Source organism: Rhinatrema bivittatum, chromosome 1 (genome assembly GCF_901001135.1).
Source record: "Rhinatrema bivittatum chromosome 1, aRhiBiv1.1, whole genome shotgun sequence".
In the NCBI taxonomy this organism is placed as follows: Eukaryota; Metazoa; Chordata; class Amphibia; order Gymnophiona; family Rhinatrematidae; genus Rhinatrema; species Rhinatrema bivittatum.
In genome coordinates, this window is record NC_042615.1 from 816,954,993 (window position 1) to 816,981,652 (window position 26,660).

Consider the following 26,660-nt stretch of genomic DNA (forward strand, 5'->3'; position numbering starts at 1 on the left):
TAGCCCATTTGCAATCTTTTTCTAATTTCCCCCTGCGGGCCAGTGAGCAAGCAGGTGGCGGTGCGGGAGACCCTAGCACATTTCCAGGGCTTGGGGGCAGTCATTCCGGTTCCCTCAGTGGAGCTTCAGATGGGGCACTATTCCATCTATTTTGTGGTCCCAAAGAAGGGCACGTTTTGGCCCATTCTCGATTTGAAGAAAGTGAATGCCGACCTCAAAATCCCCTGCTTCCGGATGGAGACCTTGCGTTCTGTGATAGCGGCAGTTCGCAAGGGGGAGTTCCTGACTTCCCTGGATCTCATGGAGGCCTATCTGCACATTCCAATCCACCCGAAATTGCAGCGTTTTCTTCGGTTCATGGTCCTGGGCCATTTTCAAATTCAGGCCCTTCCTGTCAGTCTGGCCACAGCCCTATGCACCTTCACCAAGATGATGGTAGTGGTAGCAGCAGCCCTTAGGAAGGTCTCCTGGTACCTTCTTCCTATCTAGATGACTGGCTTATCAGAGCAAAGTCAGAAACGCTCTGTCTTCAGTTGGCCTGCAGAGTACTACAGGTTCTTCAATCTCTCAGCTGGGTTGTGACTGTGGCCAAGAGTCATTTGACTCAGACAGTCCCTGGAGTACTTGGGCTCGAGGTTCGACCCACTAATAGGCAAAGTGTATCTTTTGGGAGAAAGCATACTCAAGCTTCAGAATCGCGTTCGCCGGTTGTTGCAGTTGCGAATTCCCAGAGTGTGGGATTATTTACAAGCGTTGGGCTCGATGACATCAACCTTGGAGTTAGTTCCCTGGGCGTTTTTCCATATGAAGCCGCTGCAAAGGGTGATTCTGGCGCATTGGAAGCCAATCTCAGAGGAATTTCACTTGCCATTACCTCTTGAGGGGAGTGGCCAGGGAGAGTTTATCTTGGTGGCTTGAGGCTCCCAACCTCTTGCGTGGAATGGACCTTGAGGTCCCGGACTGGGTAATAGTGACGAATGACACCTGCCTTTCTGGATGGGGGGTGGTTTGTCAACATCATTCAGTCTAGGATATTTGGTCTGCGAAAGAGTCTGCATGGTCTATCAACCGGTTGGAGACCAAGGCGGTCCGTCTTGCCTTGAGGGAGCTCTTACCATTAGTACAAGGTTGCTCGGTTCGGGTTCTGTCAGACAATCCGACAGCAGTGGCGTATATCAATCGGCAGGGCGGAATCAAGAGTCAGGCAGTAGCTTGGAAAGCACAAGTCTTGATTCATTGGGTGGTGTCCCATCTAGAGCAGATAGCTGCTTCTCACATAGCAGGTGTTGAAAATGTTCAAGGGGATTATCTAAGTTGCACTCAGTTCCAGGCGAGTGGGAATTGTCAGAAGCCACAATGCAGCTGATCCGAAGGTTTTGGGGCTCTTCACATGGATTTGATGACGAATCGTCAGAATTCGATTCTTCAGTCGAAGGCGGCAGAACGGAGCCAAAGGCGTTGATGCTCTAGTTCTGCCTTGGCCTCAGGCAGTTCTATTTTGTGTGTTCCCTCCTTGGCCGTTGGTGGGCAGGGTGTTGCGTCGCATAGAGAGGTTATCACAGGGAAGTGATTTTTGGTCGCTCTGGAGTGGCCAAGGCATCAGTAGTTTGTGGATCTTAACATGGTGGTGGACGGCCCAATTTATTTTGGGCATCTAAAGGGCCTTTTTCGTCAGGGCCCCACATTTTCAGACCAGGCCGATCACTTTTGTCTAGTGGCTTGGCTTTTGAGAGGCGGAAATTGAAGCGTAAAGGTTATCCGGATGCTGTCGTCACTACCTTGTTGCAAACCAGGAGTTCGAGTCTGGCGTACTGCTCAGGGAGTCCACCCCCCTCCAGTCCTGATATTTTGTCTTTCCTGCAAGAGGATTTTGCTAAGGGTTTATCTCCAAGTTCCCTTAAGAGTTCAGGTGGCGATCTTGGGTTGCAATCGGGGCAAAGTTGGGGATTCCATTATTTCAGCTCATCCGGATGTGGTCAGGTTCCTCAGAGGAACGAGGAATTTGCGGCCTCCAGTTAGAAGAGTTTGTCCAGCCTGGAACCTTAATCTGGTCCTCCGAGGTCTGTGTGTGGCACCTTTCGAACCTTTGCAGAGAGAGACGCTGAAGGACTTGACTCTCAAAGTGGTTTTCTTTGTAGTGATATGCTCGGCTAGGTGGATTTCGGAGTTACAAGCTTTGTCCTGTTGGGATCCCTTCCTTAAAATTTTGGACTCTGAAGTTTCGTTAAGGATGGTGTCTTCCTTTTTGCCTAAAGTGGTTTCTGCGTTTCATGTGAACCAGATGGTGGAGCTTCCCGCCTTTTCGGCAGCAGAGGTATCTGTTCCTCTTGCGAAGGAGCTCAAGTGGTTAGATGATTGCTGGGCTCTTTTGCGCTATCTTGAGGTGACGAATGATTTCAGGAGGTCCAATCACCTTTTTGTTTTGTGGAGCGGCACAAAACAAGGTTCCAAGGCTACTATTGTGTGTTGGCTCAAGGAGGCTATTGGTTCCACTTACATTATTGCCGGACGGGAGGTTCTGGTGGAGGGTTTATGTGCTCATTCTACGTGGTTGCAGGCAACCTCCTGAGCAGAGGCACAACTGGTGTTCTCAGGAGATTTACAGGGTCAGCACTTGGAAGTCGTTGCATACTTTTGCGCAGCACTATCATCTGGATTTGGGAAATTCTGGTTCTCCTTTTGGCGAAAGTGTTCTGCGAGCGGGACTCTCCAGGTACCATCCTAGATAGGGAGCTTTGGTATATCCCAGGCATCTGGACTGATCCGGGTATGAATAGGGGAAGGAAAATTGGGTCTTACCTGCTAATTTTAATTCCTGTAGTACCACGGATCAGTCCAGAACCTGTTTCCTGGAGGTGGATAGTCACTCGCTCAGCTGTAATATTGTCTTATGCATACAGTTGTTAGCAGCATGTTTATAGTTTTGCATTTTTTACTTCGTTGGTTTTTGCATTGAAGTTTTTTTGCTTGGGTACAGATCTATACTGAGGAACTGCAGGTCGCACTGGGGTTTATGAAGCAGAGTCAGTGAAATTTTTCTCAGTCTCCATCTGCTGGCAGGGATGCATAAACCCAGGCATCTGTACTGATCTGTGGTACTACAAGAACGAAAATTAGTAGGTAAGAACCAGTTTTCATAAGAAATTGCCATGCTGGGTCAGACCAAGGGTCCATCAAGCCCAGCATCCTGTTTCCAACAGAGGCCAAAACCAGGCCACAAGAACCTGGCAATTACCCAAACACTAAGAAGATCCCATGCTACTGATGCAATTAATAGCAGTGGCTATTCCCTGAGTATTTTTCCTTTCTCCCGCCTGCACACTGCCCACATGAGGCTGCAAGAGCTGTTAGATGAAGCTCCACCCAGGCAAAGAGTGTGTGACTCTCCTGAGCCACCAAACTCCTCTTTGTTCCGCCTTGCCAATTGATATTGGCCACAGTCATTGCATTGTCCGAGAACACTCGTACTGCCCGCTCCTGAATCAGAGGGAGAAAACGACAGTGCCCTCCGAACCACCCTTGTTTCCAGATGGTTGATTGACCAGGATGCTTCCATTGGGGACCACTGCCCTTGGGCTGCCAATCCTTGAGACACCGCTCCACAACAGCTGAGACTGGCATCCGTGGTTACTACTACCCAGTCTGGAACCTCCAGATCCACTCCCTTCTCCAAACTGGACCATGACAGCCATCATGAGAAATTGGTCCTGGATTCCTCCTGAAGCAGCAACGGCAGCTGAAAATCCTTCGACACCAGATTCCAATGGAACAGGAGTACCTTCTGTAGTGGACGCACGTGTGCCCACAGCACAAAATCCAATGTAGAGGGCATGGACCCTAGCACCTGCAAATAATCCCAGGCCTCAGGGACCAGCTTGTCCCTCAGCTGAACCACTTAAGACTGCAACTTTGAGGACCTTTTCCAAGGTAAGGAACACCCTTCCTAACTGGATGTCGAATCGTGCTCCCAGATAATCCAAGGACTGGGACGGTTTCAGATGACTCTTTGCCTGGTTTATCACCCAGCCCAGGGTCTCCAGGCGCTCCCTCATTTGCTGAATGGTACAGACACTCCATCTCTGACTTCGCCCGAATGAGCCAATCATCAAGATAAGATGCACCAGTATCCTCTCTCTTCTGAGGGCTGCTGCTACTTCTACCATCACCTTTGTGAATGTTCTCGGAGCAGTAGCCAGCCCAAAGGGAAGTGCTTGAAACTGAAAATGCTCTCCTAGCACTGTGAAGCACAGAAACTTCTGATTGTCTGCTCTGATGGGAATGTGGCGATATGCCGCCATAAGATCTAAGGAGGCCAAAAACTCCCCCTTGCGCACAGCTGCAATCACTAACCTTTCCATCCAAAAACATGGCACCCGCAATGCCACAATGACTTATTGCAGATCCAAAATGGGCTGAAATGAGCCCTCCTCCTTGGGAACTATGAAGTACACGGAATATCTTCCCCAACCGTGCTCTGCTTATGGCACCGGGAGGATGGCTTTCAATCGCTGCAGCCACAACAGGGTGTCTCGCAGTGCCACCTGCTTGCCAGGCAAAGAATAGGAGGACACCATGAAGGCCTCAGGGGGGGAGGGGGGTCAGAGAAAATTCTTAAGCGTAGTAGTCCCTTGTTACTTCCAGCACCCACTGGTCCGAAGTGAATGTGATCTATCCTCGTAAAACCGGGATAATCTTCCTCGGGCAGCCTATTCCCTTTAGAACAGGGGTCGGGAACCTTTTTGGCTGAGAGAGCCATGAACGCCACATATTTTAAAATGTAATTCCGTGAGAGCCATACTAACTATAATCCCCCACCCTCCTGACTCCCCCAAGACTTACCAAATTAATTTACTACAACCCCCTACTCTCCTGACGCCCCCAAGACCTGCCAAATTAATTTACTACAACCCCCCATCCTCCTAACCCCCCCCCCAAGACCTGCCAAAAGTCCCTGGTGATCCAGCAGGGGTCCAGGGCTCGCAGACAAATCTTTAATAAAAAAGCCCAGGGGTCGGGAACATTTTTGGTGGTCCATTTTGATTACTGGCAGCCGACGGCCCTTTGCCCTTACTATGTCACAGGGGCTACCGCCGCCATTGGTCGACCCCAGTGACATAGTGAGGGCAAAGGGCAGTCGGCGCCATTTTGACTACTGGCAGCCGACAGCCCAAGTCCAGGAGATCGCTCCCGGACCACTCCTGGACCCCCGCTGAACCACCAGGGACTTTTGGCAGGTCTTGGGGGGGTCAGGAGGGTGGGAGTTGTAGTAAATTAATTTTGGAGGTCTTGGAGGGCATCAGGAGGGTGGGGGATTTTGTTAGATTTTTACTTTTTTATTAAAGATTTGTCTGCGAGCCAGATGCAGCCATAAAAAGAGCCATATCTGGCTCCCGAGCCATAGGTTCCTGACCCCTGCTTTAGAATCTGCCAAATGCTTCATCAGCTTCTCCAGGTCCTCCACAAACAACTTTCCTTTGAAGCAGAGATTACAAAGCTGCACCTTTCACCAAACATCTGCCAGCCAAATCCGTAACCACAGGAGCTTTCGTGCGGCTACCGCGGACACCATATTCCTAGCAGAAGAGCTAAGCATATCTCAGAGCATCTGCCACAGAGGCCACTCCCACTTCCAACTGAGCATCCTGGGCAGAATCTGCAGAGGTTCCCATGGCCTTCTCCTGCGCCATCTGCATCCAGCACAAACAAGCCCTCTGCATTAGACTAGGGCAGACTGCAGGCCTAAGGCTCAAAGCCGAGACCTCAAACAGCCTCTTCGAAAGGATGTCCAGCTTTCGGTCCTGGACATCCTTCAAGGTCGCTGACCCTGCAATAGGAGTGGTCATTTTCTTAGTCACTGCCGACACCACCGCATCCACTTTCGGCAGCTTCCACAGTTCTAAGGTGTCCTCCGGCAGAGGATACAGCCTGGCATTGCCTTCTCCAACTTTAATCCAGCTTCTTGACAGTTTTGGCAAGGGGACCGCCCGCGTCAGTTCCTCCAACACCGAGTTTGCCCCTTCATTATCAGAATCCACCTGCGCAACCTTAAGCCCCAGCTCCTCCAGAAGGCCACAATCCCTCCTTACGGAATAACCTGACCACCCTTGGGTCATCCCCTTCTGCCAGAGGGACCTTTTGTCTGCATCTGGGTTCCCCAGCGGACCAGTCACCGGATCCGTGCCCTGTCCTGGTCCACTTGTGGGTCCTGCAGATCATCGCCATAGGACTCCTTGGAGGAAATGTCTTCCTCTAGGAATTGATCCAGACCCAAGAGATACAAAACTCCCCCTGTCCTCTGAGGCACCTTAGCTCTAGACTTCTTAGCCTTGCCTTGGCCCACCTGAGAGGCCAGCTTCTTAGCTGTCAGCTCTTGCCTGGCGAGATAGGCATGCCATGCATGAGGCCTTACGCATGTTCTGACAGTAAATATGAACAATTCCTTAATATTTTTATGGGAGTCCATTTAGAAAGCAAAATTGCTTACCTTATAGTAGTTCTCATATGGGTGACATCATCAGATGGAACTCTGACACAGAAAACTTGTCAAAGTTTCTAGAAACTTTTGACTGGCACAGTGGAGCCACTGAGCATGCCCAGCATGCCATATTCTCAGCCACAGGGGTCTCTCTTTAGTCTCGTTTGTAGCAGTAAGCGGGAGCGAAAAAAAATAATAAAATGTATCGGACCCAACTCCACGGGGTTACGGGTGGGTTCCATGAGGACTACATCCTGCTGTCCTGGGATAACACCTATTACAAGGTAAGCAATTTTGCTTTATCCCAGGACAAGCAGGATGCTAGTCCTCACATATGGGTGATTAGCAAGCTACAGGCTGAGTCATTCTTGTATTGGACCAACAGCATACAACTTGTGCAACAGGCACAACAACTGGTGAACTGTTGGAAAGAAAATGAGGCAGCCTGAAATCATAGTAGGATGGATGTAGAAGGAGTTGGTACTATACTGGAAATAAGTTAAGACAGATTGTCCAAAGGCTGAATCTTGTATTCCTTCCTTGTCCAAACAGTAATGAGCTGCAAAGCGAACTCCAAGTTGCAGCTTTGCAGATATCAGCAATAGGCACCAAACGATAGTGTGCTACTGATGTTGACATAGCCTTTACCGAGTGTGCTTTTACTCGCCCCTGGAGAGGAATGCCTGCTCCTACCGCAACTCCTGGTTTATTTTTGTCAAAAGAAACAAAGAGTTGGGTGGATTTTCTATCGACTGCCGTGCAGTTCAGGTAAAAAGCCAGCGCACGTTTACAATCTAAGGTGTGCAAAACTCTCTCGCCCTGGTAAGAGTATGGTCTTGGAAAGAAAATAGGTAAGACTATGGATTGATTGAGTTGAAAATCCGTTACTACTTTTGGTAGGAATTTTGGGTGAGTGCGTAGGGCTACCCGGTCATGCAGGAACCTTGTGAAGGGTGAGAGTATGTGACAAGAGCTTGTAATTCACTGACCTTTCTAGCAGATGTAATGACTACTAGGAAAAATACTTTCCATGTAAGAAATTTTTCATCGCAGGAGTGCAGAGGCTCAAACGGGGATCGCATGAGCCTCACTAACACTAAATTAAGATCCCATGCAGTAACCAGTGGTCGAATGGGAGGTTTAAGGTGAAGTAAACCTCTCATAAACCGACTCGCTAGTGGTTGCGCTGTTATTGGCACATCCCCTATTCCCTTGTAGTATGCTGCTTTGGCACTTGGGTGTACCCTCACAGAGGATGTCTGGAGACCAGAATCCGAAAGTGGCACAGGTAATCCAATAAAGAAGGAGTGGGGCAAGAGAAAGCAAATGTTGCTTACCTGATGTAACAGGTGTTCTCACAGGACAGCAGGATGTTAGTCCTCACAAATGGGTGACATCGAGGATGGAGCCCACCACGGAAAACTTCTGTCAAAGTTTAAACAGAACTTTGACTGGCCCCTACTGGGCATGCCCAGCAAGGCACTGACCCTGCAGCCAGCAGGGGTCTCCCTTCAGTCTGATTATCAAGCTACAGGCAGTGCCTAGAAAGGAAAAATAAAACGAACCCAACACCGCGGGGAGGCGGGCGGGTTTCGTGAGGACTAACATCCTGCTGTCCTGTGAGAACACCTGTTACATCAGGTAAGCAACATTTGCTTTCTCACAGGACAAGCATGATGGTTGTCCTCACAAATGGGTGAGTACCGAGCTGAGGATGTCCCGACTTGCACCAAATGTACCCAACGGTGTGCAGCAGGCACAACAACTGAGGAGAAATTTGGGAAAGGGCATCCGCACCCTACCGGGTAGGTGGAAGGGTGTTGGTACATCAGGTTGGAAAAAGGTTACGCAAGACAGACTGGCCGAAGAGGAGTCCTGTCTTCCAGCCTTGTCCAAACAATAGTGGGCTGCAAAGGTATGGAGAGAACTCCAGGTTGCAGCTTTGCAGATGTCAGGAAGCGGCACCGATCGAAGGTGTGCCACTGACGTCGCCATGGCCCTCACAGAGTGTGCTTTAACACGGTCTTGAAAAGGAATGCCAGCTTGCTCATAGCAAAAAGAAATGCAGTCCGCCAACCAGGAAGAAAGAGCCTGCTTACCCACAGGCTGTCCTAACTTGTTAGGATGGAAAGAGACAAATAATTGAGTGCTCTTCCTGTGAGAAACTGTACGGTCTAGGTAAAAAGCTAGAGCCCGTTTACAGTCTAGGGTATGCAGGGTCTGCTCTCCAGAGTTGGAGTGGGGCCTGGGAAAAAAGATAGGTAGTACGATAGATTGATTGATATGAAACTCCGAAACTACCTTAGGTAAAAATTTAGGGTGAGTGCGGAGTACCGCCCGGTCCTGCAGGAGCTTAGTGTAAGGCGGATAGGTAACTAGGGCCTGCAATTCACTAACCCTGCGAGCTGAAGTAACAGCCAAAAGGAATAACACTTTCCAAGTGAGATATTTCAAGTCACAGGAGTGCAGAGGTTCGAAAGGAGGTTTCATTAGACGACCAAGAACCAGGTTAAGGTCCCAGGATGGGGCCGGAGGACGCAAGGGTGGCTTTAGATGGAGTAAGCCCTTAAGAAAGCGTGTTACTAGGGGTTGTACTGAAATAGGATTACCCCCAATACCCTTATGGAAGGCGGCTACCGCACTGACATGCATTCTGATAGAAGAGGTTTTAAGACCTGATTCAGAGAGATGCCATAAATAGTCCAAGAATTTGGAGATTGGACAGGAAAGGGGATCAAGGGACTGAGAAGTGCACCATGATGTGTACCTTTTCCATTTGTATGAGTAAGACTTTCTTGTGGAAGGCTTTCGTGAAGCTATCAGGACCCGAGAAACGGAATCTGAAAGGTTAAATGGTTGAAGGACTAACCTTTCAACATCCATGCCGTCAGGGACAAGGCTTGGAGGTTGGGATGGAGGAGGCATCCGTCGTTTTGAGTGAGCAGATGCGGGTCCTTTCCCAGAGGAACGTGCCTGCGGATGGAGAGATCCTGGAGTATGGGAAACCATACTTGGCGTGGCCAGTAAGGTGCTATCAGGATCATGGTTCCTCCGTCCTGGCGTAGCTTCACGAGAGTCTTTGACACAAGAGGGAGTGGAGGGAATGCATAGAGCAGACCGGTTGTCCACTTGAGGGAGAATGCATCTCTCGGCCGAGAGTGCTGGCTCCGAATGAGAGAGCAGTAATCGTCCACTTTGTGGTTCTGAGGGGACGCAAAGAGGTCTATGCGGGGAGAACCCCACTTGTGAAACAGAGAGGTCGTTACTAGAGGATCGAGTGACCACTCGTGTGGTTGGAAGACACGGCTCAGCTGGTCTGCCAATACATTGTCTACTCCCGGCAGGTAAGTGGCCCTGAGGTACATGGAGTGGGAGAGGGCTTCCGCCCAGATCTGCGCAGCTTCCTGACACAGAAGGAAGGAGCCTGTGCCTCCCTGCTTGTTTATGTACCACATGGCCACTTGGTTGTCCGTCTGGATTAAGATTATCTGATGAAATAGATGATCTTTGAAAGTTCGGAGCGCATAGCGGATTGCTCGAAGTTCCAGGAAATTGATCTGGTGTTCGGCTTCCTCTTTGGACCATAACCCTTGGGTTTGAAAGTCGTCCACATGGGCTCCCCAACCGATGTGAGAAGCGTCGGTGGTTAGGATTACTTGTGGATCCGGTGGAAGAAAAGGTAAGCCCTGAAGGAGGTTGACCTGAGTCGTCCACCAGGTTAAGGATAGGCGCAGCGCTTGTGTGACTGTGACTATGGAGGACAGAGGCTGAAAAGCTTGAATCCATTGGTGTCGTAGAGTCCATTGTGTTACTCTCATGGCTAGTCGGGTCATGGGAGTGACTTGAACCGAGGATGCCATGTGTCCTAGGAGAATGAGGAACTGGCGAGCCGTGGCAGTGTTCTGAGACTGGAGCTGGCGAGCCAGGGATATTAGGGTGTGGACCCTCTGAAGAGGAAGGTAAGCCTTTGCCTGTAAGGTGTCCAAGTCTGCTCCAATGAAGGATAAGGTTTGAGATGGGACTAAGCAAGATTTCTCGTAATTGACAAGAAACCCTAAGGAAAGGAGTGTTTGAATTGTCAATTTTAGGGAGGATTGAGCTATCTGTTGGGTGGAGGCCCTGATTAGCCAATCGTCCAGGTAGGGGTAGACGTAGACACCTTCCTTCCTTAGGAATGCTGCTACCACTACGAGACATTTGGTAAAGACTCGTGGGGCAGAAGCCAGACCGAAAGGTAGGACACGGTATTGATAATGGTCGTGGCCTACTAGAAACCGCAGATATTTGCGATGGGATTGTGTGATCGCAATGTGGGTATAAGCGTCCTTGAGGTCGAGAGAGCACAGCCAATCCCCTCTTTGTAGCAGAGGGAGCAGCGCGCCTAGGGTTACCATTTTGAACTTCTCTTTTTGAAGGTATTTGTTGAGGGCTCGAAGGTCCAAAATGGGACGTAGTCCCCCTGATTTCTTTGGTATTAGGAAGTATCTGGAATAGAATCCCTTGCCTCGTTGAGAGGGAGGAACGGGTTCTATAGCATTTGATTGCAGAAGAAGAGATACTTCCTGTTGTAATTGAGCCAAATGGGTGGATAGACTCCACGCTTGAAGAGGCGGGGAGTCTGCCGGAAGAGTTATGAAGTTGAGGTGGTAACCCTGTGCGATAATTGTTAGCACCCACTGATCTGAGGTGATCTGCAACCAAGGTTGTAGAAAATGGTACAGTCGACCTCCTACAGGAATGTCTGGAAGAGGGGTTTGGCATGTGTTCCCTACAGGGGAGTCAAAGGCCAGCCGCAGGCCCAGGAGGAGGGGCTACAGTAGGCCTTTGTTTCCTAGGCTGACGCGGCTGAGGCCTAGTAGAGGATCGAGCTGGACGAGGCCTGGCTGATGGAGGGTAGTAACGGCGTGGCCGAAAGAACGACTTCTTAGAGTCCTTCTTAAGTGGTTGTTTGGAGGAAACCTCAGACGGAACAGAAGAAAGTTGTTTTAACGTCTCGTGGTGATCTTTTAATTCAGCTACAATTTGCTGAATTTGTTCTCCAAACAAATTGTCCCCTAAGCAGGGTAAATCCGCTAAACGATCCTGGACCTCTGGGCGAAGGTTGGATGATTTTAACCAAGCCCAACGTCTGGCCGAAATGGCAGTAGCTGAAACCTTTGTGGAGGCATCAAAGATGTCATAAGCCGTTCTGATCTCGTGCTTCCCTGCTTCAAACCCTTTGTTAAGAAGGGTCTGATGCTGTGGCTGGTATTGGTCAGGTAATGTGTCAGCAAAATCTTGCATCTGTTTAAGGATGGCTCTGTTATATTGCGTCATGTAGAGTTGATATGAGGCTATGCGAGAAATCAGCATAGCTCCATGGTACACTTTCCGTCCCACACTGTCCAGGAATTTATTGTCCTTGACCGGCGGAGTGGAGGAGTGTGGCTTTAGACGCTTGGCCTTTCTTTGTGCGGACTCAACCACAACAGAGCGATGATCCAGTTGAGGCTTTTGAAAGCCTGGTGCTGACTGGACGAGATATGTGGAGTCAGCCTTCTTGTTAACTGGTGATACAGATGAAGGAGATTCCCAGTTTTTCTTTAAGAGATCGAGAAACACCTGGTGAATGGGGATGGAAGCGATGATTTTTGGAGCATCCAAAAATTGAAGCAGTTCCATCATCTGGTGTCTGTCATCGGTCTCAGATTGCAGCTGAAAAGGTACAATTTCGGACATCTCCTTTACAAAATTAATAAAGGAGAGATCCTCTGGAGGAGATCTTTTTCTACTCTCTGTAGGAGAAGGCGGTGATGGTAAATCTGTGTCAGAAGATGTATCATCACCCCAGGTATCATAGGGATCACTTGGGGGTTGAAGCCCCGATGGACCTGGTTGAGGATCCGAAGGCATCGAAGGAAACCTTGGAGGAACCGGTGGTACTATCGGTACTGGGAACGGCATCGAGGGTTTCGGTGGTGCCGATGGAGTCGGTGCCTGTCTTGGAACCGATGGAACCAAAGGATAAATCGGTGGAGATATACGAGAAGGCACCGATGGGACCACCCCGGAAGGGGGAATCAGGAACGGTGTTTCTCCCGCCGATGAAAATCCAGTCGGAGACGATGGCGCTGTCGGTGCTACTGGAATCATCGATGGAAGGGCATGTACAAGTGCCTCCATACGTTGTAGTAGCGGTGCCAGCGCTTCCACCAAAGGTTCGGTGGTCGGTTCCTTCCTCGGTGGCGAGTCGGTGCCGGGGTCGATGCCGGTGGCGGTGCCGGAATCGGTGCCGGAGACGGTGCCAATGGAGGTTGGAATCTTTGCATCGCTTTCTCGATGGCCTCCTGGACCAGCCGGTCCAGTTCAGCCCGGAGACCAGGGGTAACAATACCCGGCTCGACGGGAGAAGGAGGCTGAGGCAGAGCCGGAGGGACCACCGTAACCGGTGGGATCACGGCTCCCACACCCCGAGAGGGTGAGGGTTTCCTCGATGCCTGCGAACGAGACGTGGACGGTGCCAAGTCTGATCGAGGCCTCTTAGTCGGTGGTTCGGCCTGTTCAGAGGTCGATGACTGTGGATCCTCGACAGGCCGAGACTTGTGCCGTCGATGGCGATGCTTGTCCTTCCGGTCTCCTCGCCCATCCGGGGAGGGGACAGGAGTCGACGGCCGAGAAGTCATCGATGGTGGACGGTCACCGGAGGGTTGACGATGGTGGTGCAATTTCGACGGTGCCGGTTCCGATGACGTCGATGCTATCGATGGCGTTGGGGTGGGTGCATGGAAGAGGAGCCCCATCTTCTCCATCCTGGCCTTGCGACCCTTAGGTGTCATTAGGGCACATTTGGTGCAAGTCAGGACATCATGCTCACTACCCAAACACAAAACACAAACCCTATGGGGGTCTGTGATTGACATAGTCCGGGTACAATCCGGACATCGACGGAACCCCGTTGCCATGGCTTAAGGCCAAATTTAGTCGCGGGCTCAGTAAGTGCCAACAGGCCTCGAGGGCCAAATTCGACGGTAGTCGAGGAAAAAGGCAAAAAACTTACCGGTTTCCGCGAAGGTGACAAATTTGTCGAAGGGAGACCCCTGAGGGGCAAATTTTCTTCGGAAAGAAAAGTACCGAATTCCTGTCAGGAACGTGGTAAGGGAGCTCCTTTCACCGCGTGGCAACTGCTGCGCGGAAAAAAGAAGACTGAAGGGAGACCCCTGCTGGCTGCAGGGTCAGTGCCTTGCTGGGCATGCCCAGTAGGGGCCAGTCAAAGTTCTGTTTAAACTTTGACAGAAGTTTTCCGTGGTGGGCTCCATCCTCGATGTCACCCATTTGTGAGGACAACCATCCTGCTTGTCCTGTGAGAAAGTCAAAACCTTTTTGTGTGCACCATTTGGTAAATCTGGTCCACTTAGAGTGGTACGATTTACGTGTGGAAGGTTTTCGTGAAGCTATGAGAACTTTCGAGACTTGATTGAGTGGTTGCAGAATTAAGCTTTCAACATCCAAGCTGTCAGGGACAGAGTTAGCAGGTTGGGAGAGTGGGCGCTGTGCACAGGCGAATCGGTTCTCTGATTGAGAGGTCGAGGAGTATGGGAAACCATACTTGTCGAGGCCAGTATGGGGCTATGAGGATCATTGTCCCTCTGTCCTGCTGTAGCTTCACGAGAGTTTTGGATATTAGTAGAATCGAAGGATACGCATATAGAAGTCCTGTGGTTCCAGGGGCGAGCAAAGGCATCCCTGGGCAACGTTTGTCGACGGCCGTGGAGGGAGCAGAATCTTTCCACTTTGTGATTCAGTTTGGACGCAAAGAGGTCTATGGTTGGACGACCCCAGAGTTGAAAGATTTTGCTCGCAACACCGGGATTCAGAGACCATTTGTGGGGATGGAAATACCGACAGGTCGTCTGCTAGGACATTTTGCATGCCTGCCAGATAAGTTGCTTGGAGATGCATAGAGTGTTGGAGAGTCCAGGCCCAAATCTGCACTGCCTCTTGACAGAGTAGTTAAGAGCCTGTGCCTCCCTGTTTATGTACCACATTGCTACTGTGTTGTCCGTCTGTATCAGCACAGTCTTGTTGGAGAGGCAGTCTTTGAAGGCATACACGGCATTGCCCGAAGTTCCAAGAAGTTTATCTGACTTCATTTCGAGCTTTGTCCACGTCCCTTATGTTTGAAGGCTGTTGACGTGTGCTCTCCATCCCAAATTGGAGGCATCTGTCGTTAAGATGACTTGTGGAATTGTTTGCTGGAAAGGGAGGCCTGTTTTTAATGCAGCTTGATTCGCCCACCAATGGAGCGAAAGGCATAATTGGTGGGTGATTTGAACTGTGTATGACAATGGTTGGAAAGCTTGGAACCATTGAGATTTCAAAGTCCATTGAGTTCTTCTCATGGCTATCTTCGCCATAGGGGTAAACATGCACTGTAGAGGCCATGTGTCCTAGTAGTATTAGAAGTTGATGGGCAGAGGCGAACTGGCAGTGGATTATGGAGTTCGCTAAGCGTGCTAGATTGCTGGCACGGTATTTGGAAGAAAAGCTTTCCCTACTGTGGTGTCTAGGTCTGCTCCGATGAAAGTGAGGAGCTGAGATGGCTCGATGTGGGATTTTTGATAGTTGATTAGAAATCCCAGGTAGTGCAACAGTCTTATTGTGCTTTGTAAGGCAGACAGAGCTCCCTGCCTGGATGGACTTCTGATTAACCAGTCATCTAGGTAGGGAAAAACATGAATGCTGTTTTTTCTTAGATGTGCAGCAGCTACTGCTAGACATTTTGTGAACACTCGAGGTGCAGAGGCGAGCCTGAATGGCAGGACTCGATATTGGTAATGATGTTTCCCCACGACAAATCGTAGGTACTTGCGATGTCTGGAAATGGGTATGTGTGCATAAGCGTCTTGAAGATCTACAGAACAGAGCCGATCTTCCCATTGAAGCAATGGAAGGATAGTACCTAGGGATACCATCCGAAATTTTTCTTTTTGAAGAAATTTGTTGAGACTGCGGAGGTCTAAGAGGGCAGAGACAGTCTGTTTTCTTTGGAATTAGGAAATAGTGCGAATAGAACCCTTTGCCTTGCTGAAACCAGGGAACTGGTTCGATAGCCCTGGTGGTCAGCAGAGTTGAGAGTTCTACTTGAAGTTGAGATGTGATAGTTCTTGTCCAAAACGTGTCGGGTGGCGACTGCGGGGTATTGTTTTGAATTTGAGACGGTATCCCCGATTCAGTATGGCTAATACCCATTGATCTTTGGTAATGATACTCCATTGGTGTTTGAAATGATGGAGTCGACCTCCTACTGGTAAGTGGGACACAGGATTGGTGTAGAGGCTTCTGTTCTCTTGATGTATTTCAAAAACCAGTTGCTGGACCAGTTTGTGGAGGTGGCTGGGTTTTTGTCTGCTTTGGTTGGCGTGTACGACCTCTTTGCGGTGGATGGTAAGCACGCGCTGAAGTAGCAGGTGTGTAGTACTTTCTAGGCCTATAGAAAGGCCTCCTGGAATCTCTTCTATTAGTTTTACAAATAGAAGAAGGCTGATCAGATGGTAACTTGGAGAGCTGATGGAGTGTCTCATGATGGCCCTTGAGTTGTCAGACAGCATCTTGAATTTTTTCTCCGAAGAGATTGTCTCCTGTACATGGGAGATCTGCCAGTCTCTCATGGACTTCTAAATCTGAGGTCCAAAGCCTTGAGCCAAGCCCACCTACATGCATTGATTCCTGCTGCTGATAGACGGGCGAATGTCTCAAATGAGTCGTAAGCTGCCCGTACTTTGTGTTTGCCAGATTCCAGGCCTTTGGCAATAAGGCCTGGAATCTGGCAAATCTGCCTGTTGTTGAGGAAGGTTATCAGCAACATCCTGAACTTGTTTCCACAAGTTTCTTTGATATTGCATCATATAGAGCTGGTATGCCGCAATTCTAGATACCAGCATGAATCCTTGAAAAACCTTTTTCCCTGGTTCATCTAAAAACTTCTGTTCTTTTTCTGGTGGGTTAGAAGAGTGGTTTTTGTTTTTTGGCTTTTTTCTGAGCAGATTCGATGACCACTGAGTGGTGTGACAATTGCGGTTTTTGGAAACCTGGGGTATGTTGTACCAGGTATGTTGCATTTGTTCTTCTGTTTACAGCTGGTACAGAGCAAGGATGTTCCCAATATCTATGCTGTAGCTCTAGAATGGGTATTGCCATCACTTCTTTTGGTGCATCCACCAACTGCAACATTTCAAGAGTCTTGTGTCTTCTTCGGTAAGCAATTCAAAAGGAATTGTATCTGCCATTTACTTTATGAAATTTGCAAATGACAAATCCTCAGGAGGGGACTTCCTCCTCTCTTCTGCTGGCTTTGGAGGGTCCACCCGCACAGGACCTTGTGGATCAGGGACTGCGGCGGGAAGCGGCACGGGCATCCGAGGGAGCTTCGGGGGGTGGGGGTGGGGTGTCTACCTCCTCCTGTAGGCTAGCTAAATAGGATTTGTGCAAAAGCAGCACAAAATCTGAAGAAAAATTGGCCCGGGACGATTTTTGCACGGGGGAGGGGGGGTGAGTCCGTGTCACACCCCCCCCCCCCCACAGAGAGCACACCGGGCTCAAATCGGGAGGTAAAGGCGGCGAAATCGGCTCCTCTCCCCCTGTAGAAGCAGAGCCTGTATCGGGTGAAATACCCAAAATGGCCACCGTTCCCGTGATTTCTCGGGACATGAACAGCTGATGGGGGAGTCCCAGAGGAGAGGAGCAGGAGATCGAACCCCACTCCCTCCTACAAATAAAATGCTTGCTGCCTTTTTTTTATCTTTAACTTGCACAAAAGAATACAAAACATGGGGAAAGGGGAGCATAAAAGCATTTCTTGCTTTCTGACCACTACCACTATTTCCTACTGCCAGTGTTATTTAGCGACAGGCAAGACACAAAAGAGGTGCAGAGGGAGGAGACTGGGGATAGCCACATTGGGGAGACAAAAGTCAGGAACACTAGCAGAAGGGTTTGGAGATAAGACTGAGAGCCTAGAGACTCTGCAGACCGCAATCTAGTCGGGAATCACCTTTAACATACAATCATTAACTCCTTGTCCCCAAGGCCTGATCACATCTGCAAAACTAACCGGTCACTCAGTCTCTTTCCTAAGACTCTGCACTATCAAGGGGTGATGTGAGTACATGGACTCATGAGGCCTTTCACACTCTCATAACCTACCTTAGCCACAGGGGACTTTCTCAGGTTGGCCTTCAGTATGGCCACACGCGACTTCTCATCGGGCAATGGAATGTAAATGAGTTGGTCCAGTCGTCCTGGGCGTAAGATGGCGGGATCGATGATGTCAGGACGGTTGGTGGCACCGATGATGAAAACATTCTTCTTGGTGGACATGCCGTCCATCTCCGTCAGAATCTGATTGATGACTCGATCTGCTGCGCCACCACCATCCCCAATGTTCCCACCACGCGCCTTGGCGATTGAGTCCAGCTCATCGAAAAAGAGCACACAAGGAGCAGCCTGCCGAGCCTATGAACAGCAGCAGCAAAAGGGGATTTAGGAGTTTCAACATGTACGAGGTTCAGAGAAAGCAGACATGAGCAAGACAAGACATACTACAGCACTTCCAAGGCGAGGCTATGCCAAAAAGGTCAGGTCTGAAAACACCTCAGAGCACTGCATGTCAGGAGTGGCAACATGCACATAGGCATGTGTTAGTTTTTTAAAAAGTAAAACTTCCTTAAAATTTAAAACAAACTGGCAGTGACATTTAGATGACAGCACAGGGGGATCTGTGAGGGAGTGGTAGGGACTGTAGACCTGAGCAATGAAGTGAGTGAGTAGATTTGATAGGCCGTATGGGAATATCCTCACACTCATGCCACTTTTCTACAGTTCCGACAGCCAAAAAAATTGTTTTTTTTGTAATCCAATCAACTGCCAAGTAATCCCTTTCCCTGAGAGAAGCCACTGTTAATGTGGAGAATCTGTGAGAAATCACTGGGTGCATCAGCATGTGTATACCCATTACACATTCCCAGCATGGGTCTTTATCATTAATGATTTTAAATATCATATTTCAATTATGCATTCAAACTTGCAGCGCTAAACTCTCAACTCTGTGAAAAGGATCAGAGTGCCACATACTGCCAAGCATCAAAAGACGTGTCTCGATTGCCCCAATGCGGAAAACTCACCAGTGAGTACCAGAACCAACCCCCAAACACAGAAAACTGTCCTGTCCTCAGGTACCAGGCTGGTCGGTCCAATCTTCCTACAAAGCACCTCTACTTCTAAAGTCGACATGGATTCCAACAGATGGAGTTTAGGTAAGAAAGAGCAGCCAAAGCTGGACATGGATGCTGGCCTGGGAACTACTTTACAATACACAAACCCCTGCAGCCAACTTCTCAGTAAGGAGGAGAGGAACCGGAGCAGCTTACCTTATCGAAGATCTCCCGGACGTTTGCCTCAGACTCCCCAAACCACATGGTGAGCAGCTCGGGGCCCTTGATAGAGATGAAGTTGGCCTGACATTCGTTAGCAATGGCTTTAGCCAACAAGGTCTTGCCGCAGCCAGGCGGGCCATAGAAAAGCACGCCTTTGGAAGGAGTCATGCCAAACTTCAGGAATTTGTCTGGATGCTCTACGGGGTACTGGAGAAAGGAGAAAAATCTGGTGAGCTCAAAAAACCCACAGTAACTGAATGGATAGCAGATCGTGCTTTCCTCACAGGTCGCAAAAAAATACATAAAGATCTGTGGACAAGATCCCTCTCACCGCTAAAGGTCTGAGGGCGACAAGTTCATTCTGTAGATAACCAGGCACTCACATCAAGATAAAAGCCTTCTCTTCAGGGGGGAGATCTCCCCCTTCAGTTCTCAGCCATGCAATTCTACCTTAACTAGCGCACCCCTCCCTACTGCAATGGTTTCAAACAGAAAGCTAATGTTGGGATCTCCAGCCGAAACCCAAGGCCGTATAGCCATGCTGCACAAACGTAAAGGACGAGAACTTGGACTTCGTCCTCACTAAAGACAACTGTCGAGCGTACGCTGACAAGGGCAGCGTGATGCACCTACCTCTCAGTGACTGCATCTTCTACCCACATGACAGCTGGCCGTTAAAGCTCAGAGTCTGATCCCTTGCCCAATGTCTACACAAACATCTCGCGTCACCATCTTCCCTCCCTTGCACTACCTTCCTCCCCCCTTTCAACCCTCCCTGCTATCCTTAACCATAAATTATCCTCATCAACAAGTCATTTATGTACATATGTTATATACTATAATCAAATGTTCCATGTAATCCTGTTATTTCTGTTTTAATTTGTTATATTACAATGTTATAATTTATCATATTTATTACGTTATAATGTAAAATAGGGCTGTTACTACCCTATTCTTTTAGTTATCTGGAAACCGATGTGATATCTCGATCGAACGTCGGTATATAAAATAAATAAATAAATGTCAGCACATTCCCAAAAAAAGGATCCTTAGATAGGAGTTACATTAAGATGGCTCCCTTTCGTTATAGACACAGAGCACATAGAATATGCTATGGTAGTGCCATCTTGAGGATTAGACTCATTCTCCATCTGTCAGCCAGCTGTGGATTTTTATATGCAGATCTGCTCAATAGCAGGAGCAAGACCAAACCAGGCACCAACAGCAATACATTCAGGGTGGACTGGAACCAGAAGTGACAAAGGCTTAGACATCTCAGATCATCTTCCGCTACAGAATGACTTTTCTGTTCATCAGTACTCATGCGACTAGTCTAATATCCTACATTACCTGTACAAGCTCCTGCAGCTCTCTCTTCACATCTTCAAGGCCACCGATGTCTTCCCAGGTGACCTGAGGCACCTCTACCACAGTTTCACGTAGCGCTGATGGGTTACTCTGGCTCAGAGCCCACTGCCAATGGAAGAAAACATTTCATATTAACATTGAGCTACCATATAAAGAGGGGCAGTTGACAGAATAACACCAAAGGAGAGTGAGGTTACCCTGAAGTCATCCATGGTCACAGCTAATGAGTTCATCACTTCAGCATCAATGGTTTCATCCTCAAGATCAATCAGATCCATCTTCTTCCTGATGGCTTGGAGTGCAGCCTCAGAGCATAGAGCTGCCAGGTCAGCACCCACATGGCCATGAGTCTCATTGGCCACCTGGGAAGAAAAAAAATAAAGGTAGAAGCCAGCCTGACCCCTATTGAAGACCATGTGCCAAGGGACCAACGCGTAGTGATAGGGGCTTGTTAGCCTTGGGGAGAAATGCAGCAAGAGTACACAGAGCACAGAGGGGATTACTGCGTAGAGTAGAAGAATTTAAGCCATATGGGAGACTCAGGGCAGTGGTCATTTGCCCTCATTAGATGGTTCAGGAATAGGAAAGAACTCACAGAGCAACTAATGTGCTAATGATCAGGCCCCAAAACAAAGTCTGCCTTCTTTTTCAATACAGCTCCATGCTACTGTGGGTCAGTACAGCACATTACAATTTTACAAAGCATGTTCTTACTTGCAAGATTTGAAATAAATTTCAGCAACTGCACAGTGGGACTTCTCCAGAATGTAATTACATCCCAACATAAAGCATTTAACAGGAAGCCTTTTCCAAATCAGCCATTTCCAACTCCCATGATCTGATGCCAGCACTGCACTAACCTGCTCCAGATCGACATCGTCTGACAGCTTCATGTTTTTGGTGTGAATCTGGAGGATCTCCAGGCGTCCGGTGGCATCGGGAATACCAATATCTACCTCTCTGTCAAAGCGGCCTGAGGAGAGCAACACACAATGTTCAAGCCCTCGTGACCAAGGATCTCAAACCCACATGCAAAGAGGGGAAGTCGTTTCCTGTCAGCACAGAACTGGGGAAATAAATTCTGTTTCTTTTTCAGAGCGGGGGAGGGGGGGAATTCTCATTACCAAATCGCCGAAGTGCCGGGTCAATGCTATTAGGTCTGTTGGTAGCAGCCATGACAATCACATGTGCTCTCTGCTTCAGGCCGTCCATAAGTGTCAGCAGCTGGGACACTATGCGCCGTTCCACCTCACCATGCGTCTATAAAGGGAACAAAGCTTTGATGCAGATCATAGCATAAACCACAAAATTAGAGATATTAAGTACCATGAAACTACAACTCGGGGTTCCCATAAACACTGGGTGAAGCTCGCCAATTTCATCAAACACGTATGGTCATGGCAGCAACACTGCATGGGTGGACAGCCATTACTGCTCAGCTAAGTCCTCTTTCAGGCTGTTATACGCATCAACACAGAAAAACCTTGTGAGCAACAGGGACCAATCTCCCTTTAGGATCTGCTGGGTACAGGGCTCAATGGGCCACTGGTCTGACCCAGCATGGCACTTATGTTCTTACAACTGCAGATACCAAGCAGACAGCACTGCAGCTTAGTACCCGAACACAGTGGAAGCATCTGCACCACCCATGTCTCACTGCCACATGATTTAAGGTACAAGAATCCTAGGTTTTAGCTTTCTGATCAACAATGAAAGCCATTTAAAGCAAACTAAAGAGATGACTTGATTTTTTTTTGGCCCCACAGATGTCCACGCTAACCTGAACTTTCATCCTCTTAATCTTACTAAAAGACAATCCAGTCTCTCTTCACATAAATTGGGAGGTGCAGCTTTAGACTCTTTGGAAAGGAGGAATATCAAACTGAACAAACAAGTGTCTTTCCTGAGAGTTCCTACTGCCCCTTGATGAGGGTTTTGATCTCACAGCCCTGGAGCAGTCAGCATGTGGGACCCATATCCCTGCATTGCCAGAGTTACCCACCTTCTCGCGCTTTGGAGCAATGGCATCGAGCTCATCGATGAAGATGATGGCAGGAGCATTCTTCTCAGCCTCTTCAAAGGCTTTCCGGAGGTTACTCTCAGATTCACCTGCCAGTTTGCTCATAATCTCAGGCCCTCAAGAAAGAAAGAAAATCAGTATGGCATCTCTTGCCAGGGAAACGTTTCAAGTGCAAATAAGGTGAACCCTGGCAGATGTACTATGGGCACTGCTTTACGGAAAGGACACATCTAAACGGGATTCAACCAAAATGTTTGTACTTTAAAAAGCAAAGAGTCCTCTAAAGGAACTCTTGGGGTTATGAGATCATCTTGCAACTTATCTGACACCTAGTTCATACCTACTCGCTTTACCATACTACAGAGAAACAGTGATTTATTCATAAAGTAAGCAGAAATCCTGTTTTAACAGCCTTTTAACTAAGGAGGTTCTAATATGCTCAATATTGCTCTAACTCACCATTAATCAGGAAAAAGAAAGCGCCGGTCTCGTTAGCCACAGCACGAGCAATCAGAGTCTTCCCAGTGCCTGGGGGGCCATACAGCAGTATTCCACGTGGTGGCTGAAGGAGACAGATTGCAATTCAAGCTCAAAGTCTAGTTGGATTGAAAGCTAAAAGTACTATTTCACAAACCTAACTGTGTGAATGTGTTCATTTTCTTCAAACTTTACATGAGACATTTTTTCAGAGAAACGTGTTATAGGAAAACTGGTTCTTACCTAATTTTTGTTCCTGTAATACCAGAGACTAGTCCAGACAAGTAAGTTCTGCATCCCTACCAACAGATGGCGGTGGAGAACAAAGACTTTGAGGCCCTGCTACATATCCAAGTGCGCCACCTGCAGTCCCTCAGTATTGACCTCTACCCAAGCCAGAGTGTAGGTATCAATCCCCCTTACAGGGTTAAACGTAAATGGAGAAATTACTTACCTGAATTTCATTTTCCTTAGTGTAGACAGATGGACTCAGGACCAATGGGTTTATACTCCCCTGCCAGCAGATCGAGCCGGAGTCAGGTTTCAAAGCTGTTGTCACCCTACACACACCCCTTGCAGTGACCTCAGCCCTCCAGTATTCTCTTCAAAAGCCACTGTGGACATACTATTGAAAAAAACTTGATTAAAAACGTGATTAAAAAATGGATAACCGTAACTGTACTCAAACACTGAACCTCACTAAGATTACAGATGCCCTGATCTAGAGACTGGATGACGGCTTACCCGTAATCTCTTGGAATCTATATCAACTCCACAGACGAATTCCTTGGCCCCGTTCTTGGGCAGCTGTGGGTGGGATGCTGATTCTGTCTACACCAAGGAAAAAGAAATTACCAGGTAAGTAATTTCTCCATTTCTTAGCGTATAGCCAGATGGACTCAGGACCAATGGGATGTACAAAAGCTATTCCCAATTGGGGTGGGAGGCTGCCCGTGCTCCAGTTAATACCACCCTTGCAAAGGCTGTGTTCTTCTCCGGTGGAAGGCACAGGGGGGTCTCCACCAGAAGTCTCCGTATACCACGGATGCCTGGGTCAATCTGGAGCTACTAGTAGGACTATTTCCCTGTGGTTCTTGATTCTGTGAATGATCCTGCTCAACAGGGGCCACACGGAGGGAAGCAATTCTTCTTCTGGCCAGGTTTGAACGAGAGCATCTATCCCCAGGGACCATGGATCTCTTCTGCGACTGAAGAATCGGGGAACCTTCGCATTGTGAGATGCAGCCAGCAGGTCGATGGAGGAGAGGCTTAGCAAACGTGTGCAAAGACTTCCAAGTAGCTGCCCTGCAGATTTCTTGAGGTGATACACATTGGCTCTCTGCCCAAGACACTGCTTGCGATCTGATAGAATGAGCCTTAAGACCATCTGGCACTTGTCGCCCGTGAGATATGAACGTTGAAGCAATAGCATCCTGTAGCCATCGGGCAATGGTAGTCTTAGAAGCCTTACATCTTTTTTGGACCGCTCCATAAGACAAAAAGATGAGACAGTCTAAAGGCATTAGTCACCTCCAAATACCGCAGGAGAATCCGTCGTACACCCAACTTCCCCATATCCTGGACCTGAGGAGAACACTTATCCACTTCTGGAAAGGCTGGTAACGCAACAGATTGGTTGATGTGGAACGCCGAGACCACCTTTGGCAGAAAAGAAGGCACAGTCCGAAGCGAAACTCCAGAATCCGATATTCGTAAGAATGTTCTCTACATGATAACGCCTGAAGTTCCAAAACGCGTCTGGCCGAACAGATAGCCATGAGAAACACCGTTGTAAGAGTTAAATCCTTCAACGTGGCCTGCTTGATAGGCTCAAAAGGAGAACCGCAAATTCAATCTCCATGAAGGACAAACCGCCCGCACCGGCGGGTGTAAATGTTTAGCTTCCTTCAAAAAACGAGCAACATCCGGATGTCCTGCAATGGAGGTACCCTCCCATCTTATCACGTAAGCAGCTGCCGCGACCGGGACCTGGAGTGAACTGTATGCCAAACCTTTCTTCAAGCTGTACTGTAAGAAGTCAAGAATGTGTACTATCATGGCCTGCCATAGGGACACCTTCAACCCACTGCACCAGGAATCAAACACTTTCCACACCCGAACATAGAGGAGAGAAGTAGATGCCTTTCGTGCGCGCAGAAGGGTAGTAATCACCGCCTCTAGATAACCTCTTTCGCAATTGCCTCCTCTCAGAAGCCAAGTCCCTAGACAAAAACGATCTTCCTGATTGAAATATACTGACCCTGTCGCAGTAAATTCGGTAGGTGACCCAGACGCAAAGGGCCCTCTATCGCGAGGTCGATCAGATCCGCGACTTACGGCCTTCTCGGCCATGCCGAAGCCACGAGAGTAACCGGTCCCTGGTGGGATTCTATTCGCCTTAAAACCTTTCCTGCCAACGGCCAAGGAGGAAACACGTAGAGGAGAATGTCAGAAGGCCATGGAAGAACCAGGGCACCCACCCCTTCCGATCCGTGTTCCCTTCTGCGACTGAAGAAATGAGCCGCTTTGGCATTCAGCCGAGTCACTATCAAGTCCAGTCGATGTCACTGGGATCTAGCCGCTGTCGGCTGAAGAAGTCCGCCTGGAAGTTGTCTACTCCAGCTATATGAGATGCCGCTATGTGGGTCAGATTGCATTCCATCCAGGCCATGAACTTGTCCGCCTCTCAGGCTATTGGCCGACTCTTTGTACCCCCTTGACTGTTTATGTAAGCCATGGTGGCCGCATTGTCAGATAGAATCCGCACCGCCTGGTGCCAGACAAGCAGGAGAAATTGGTGCAGCGCTAGCCGAACCGCCCTGGTTTCCAACCGATTTATGGACCATTTGGCCTGCTGAGGTGTCCACTGACCTTGTGCCGAGCGGGACAGACAGACCGCCCCCCAACCAGTCAGGCTGGGATCTGTTGTCACAATTAACCACTGGTGCCTTTCCAGGTCCACACCATGAAGCAAGTGATCCGGGACCAGTCACCCATCTAGGCTGGCCCTGGTCGGATCCAGTAATGGCAAGGGCAGGTAGAACCCTTCCGACTTGGTATCCCAACGGGAAAGCAACACCCTCTGCAAAGGTCTCATATGAGCAAAGGCCCAAGGAATCAACTCCAGGGTAGACGCCATAGAACAAAGAACTTGTAAATAGTCCCACACCTTGGGCAAAGGAAGGACCAGCAGACATTGAACTTGAGCCATTAACTTCTCCATCCTCGCCAGAGGCAGGGAAACCTTGCCCTCTGATGTGTCGAAACGTGTGCCGAGAAATTCCATGTGCTTCCGGAAATTCCAACATCTGGGACGGAGCCATCTGGCTCTTGGCGTAATTGACGACCCAGCCTAGTGAATGTAGACTGTGCAACACCGACTGCACCACAATCTTGCAAGGCTATTTCAATTTCACTTGAATGAGCCAGTCATCCAGGCAGGGATGAACTAATATCCCATCGCGCTGAAAGCATGCTAAGACTACCACCATCACCCGAAGAGTGGGCCAGCAATGTTTCATAGGGTAGATTTTGCCGGAGCTCCTTGCGTAGAGGAGTCCTGAGCTGGTCTCCGGTCTCGAAAGGAATGAGACCAGGAGTGTGACCTCAAAGAGGGAGTCCTGTGAGGCACCAGTCTAGTCTGACTACCATGCCGTTGCCCTCTGAACCGGGGCTGCGTAGTGTTGGAAGTTCTGGCGGTCCGAAGACGATCTTCTGGCAATTTATGTACCTTATCCACCCCAAGCGATTTAATGATATGGTCCAACTCGTCTGGGGCGGATCCATCAATGTCCCCATCTCCATCCCCAAGGAGGTGGTCCTGCGACCCAGGGTCCAGAGAATGAGGAGCTAATGACCCTGAGGAATTAACAGCTGTCCATCCTGACTGTCCCCTAGAGGGATCAAACAC

The 26,660-nt window shown here is 49.0% G+C and overlaps 1 protein-coding gene across 1 annotated transcript in view; it reads right to left on the minus strand.

The window, feature by feature from the left end:
* The window catches only part of VCP (valosin containing protein), a 98,302-nt gene that overhangs the window by 14,485 nt on the left and 57,157 nt on the right, over positions 1-26,660 (minus strand). Inside the window, exons 7-14 of the mRNA XM_029581657.1 lie at positions 22,733-22,835; positions 22,256-22,389; positions 21,378-21,513; positions 21,114-21,226; positions 20,451-20,615; positions 20,236-20,358; positions 18,880-19,092; positions 17,657-17,965 (exon numbers count right to left, since the gene is read on the minus strand). Coding sequence (XP_029437517.1) covers positions 17,657-17,965; positions 18,880-19,092; positions 20,236-20,358; positions 20,451-20,615; positions 21,114-21,226; positions 21,378-21,513; positions 22,256-22,389; positions 22,733-22,835 — 1,296 coding nt within the window. The remainder of the gene's footprint in view (positions 1-17,656; positions 17,966-18,879; positions 19,093-20,235; positions 20,359-20,450; positions 20,616-21,113; positions 21,227-21,377; positions 21,514-22,255; positions 22,390-22,732; positions 22,836-26,660) is intronic.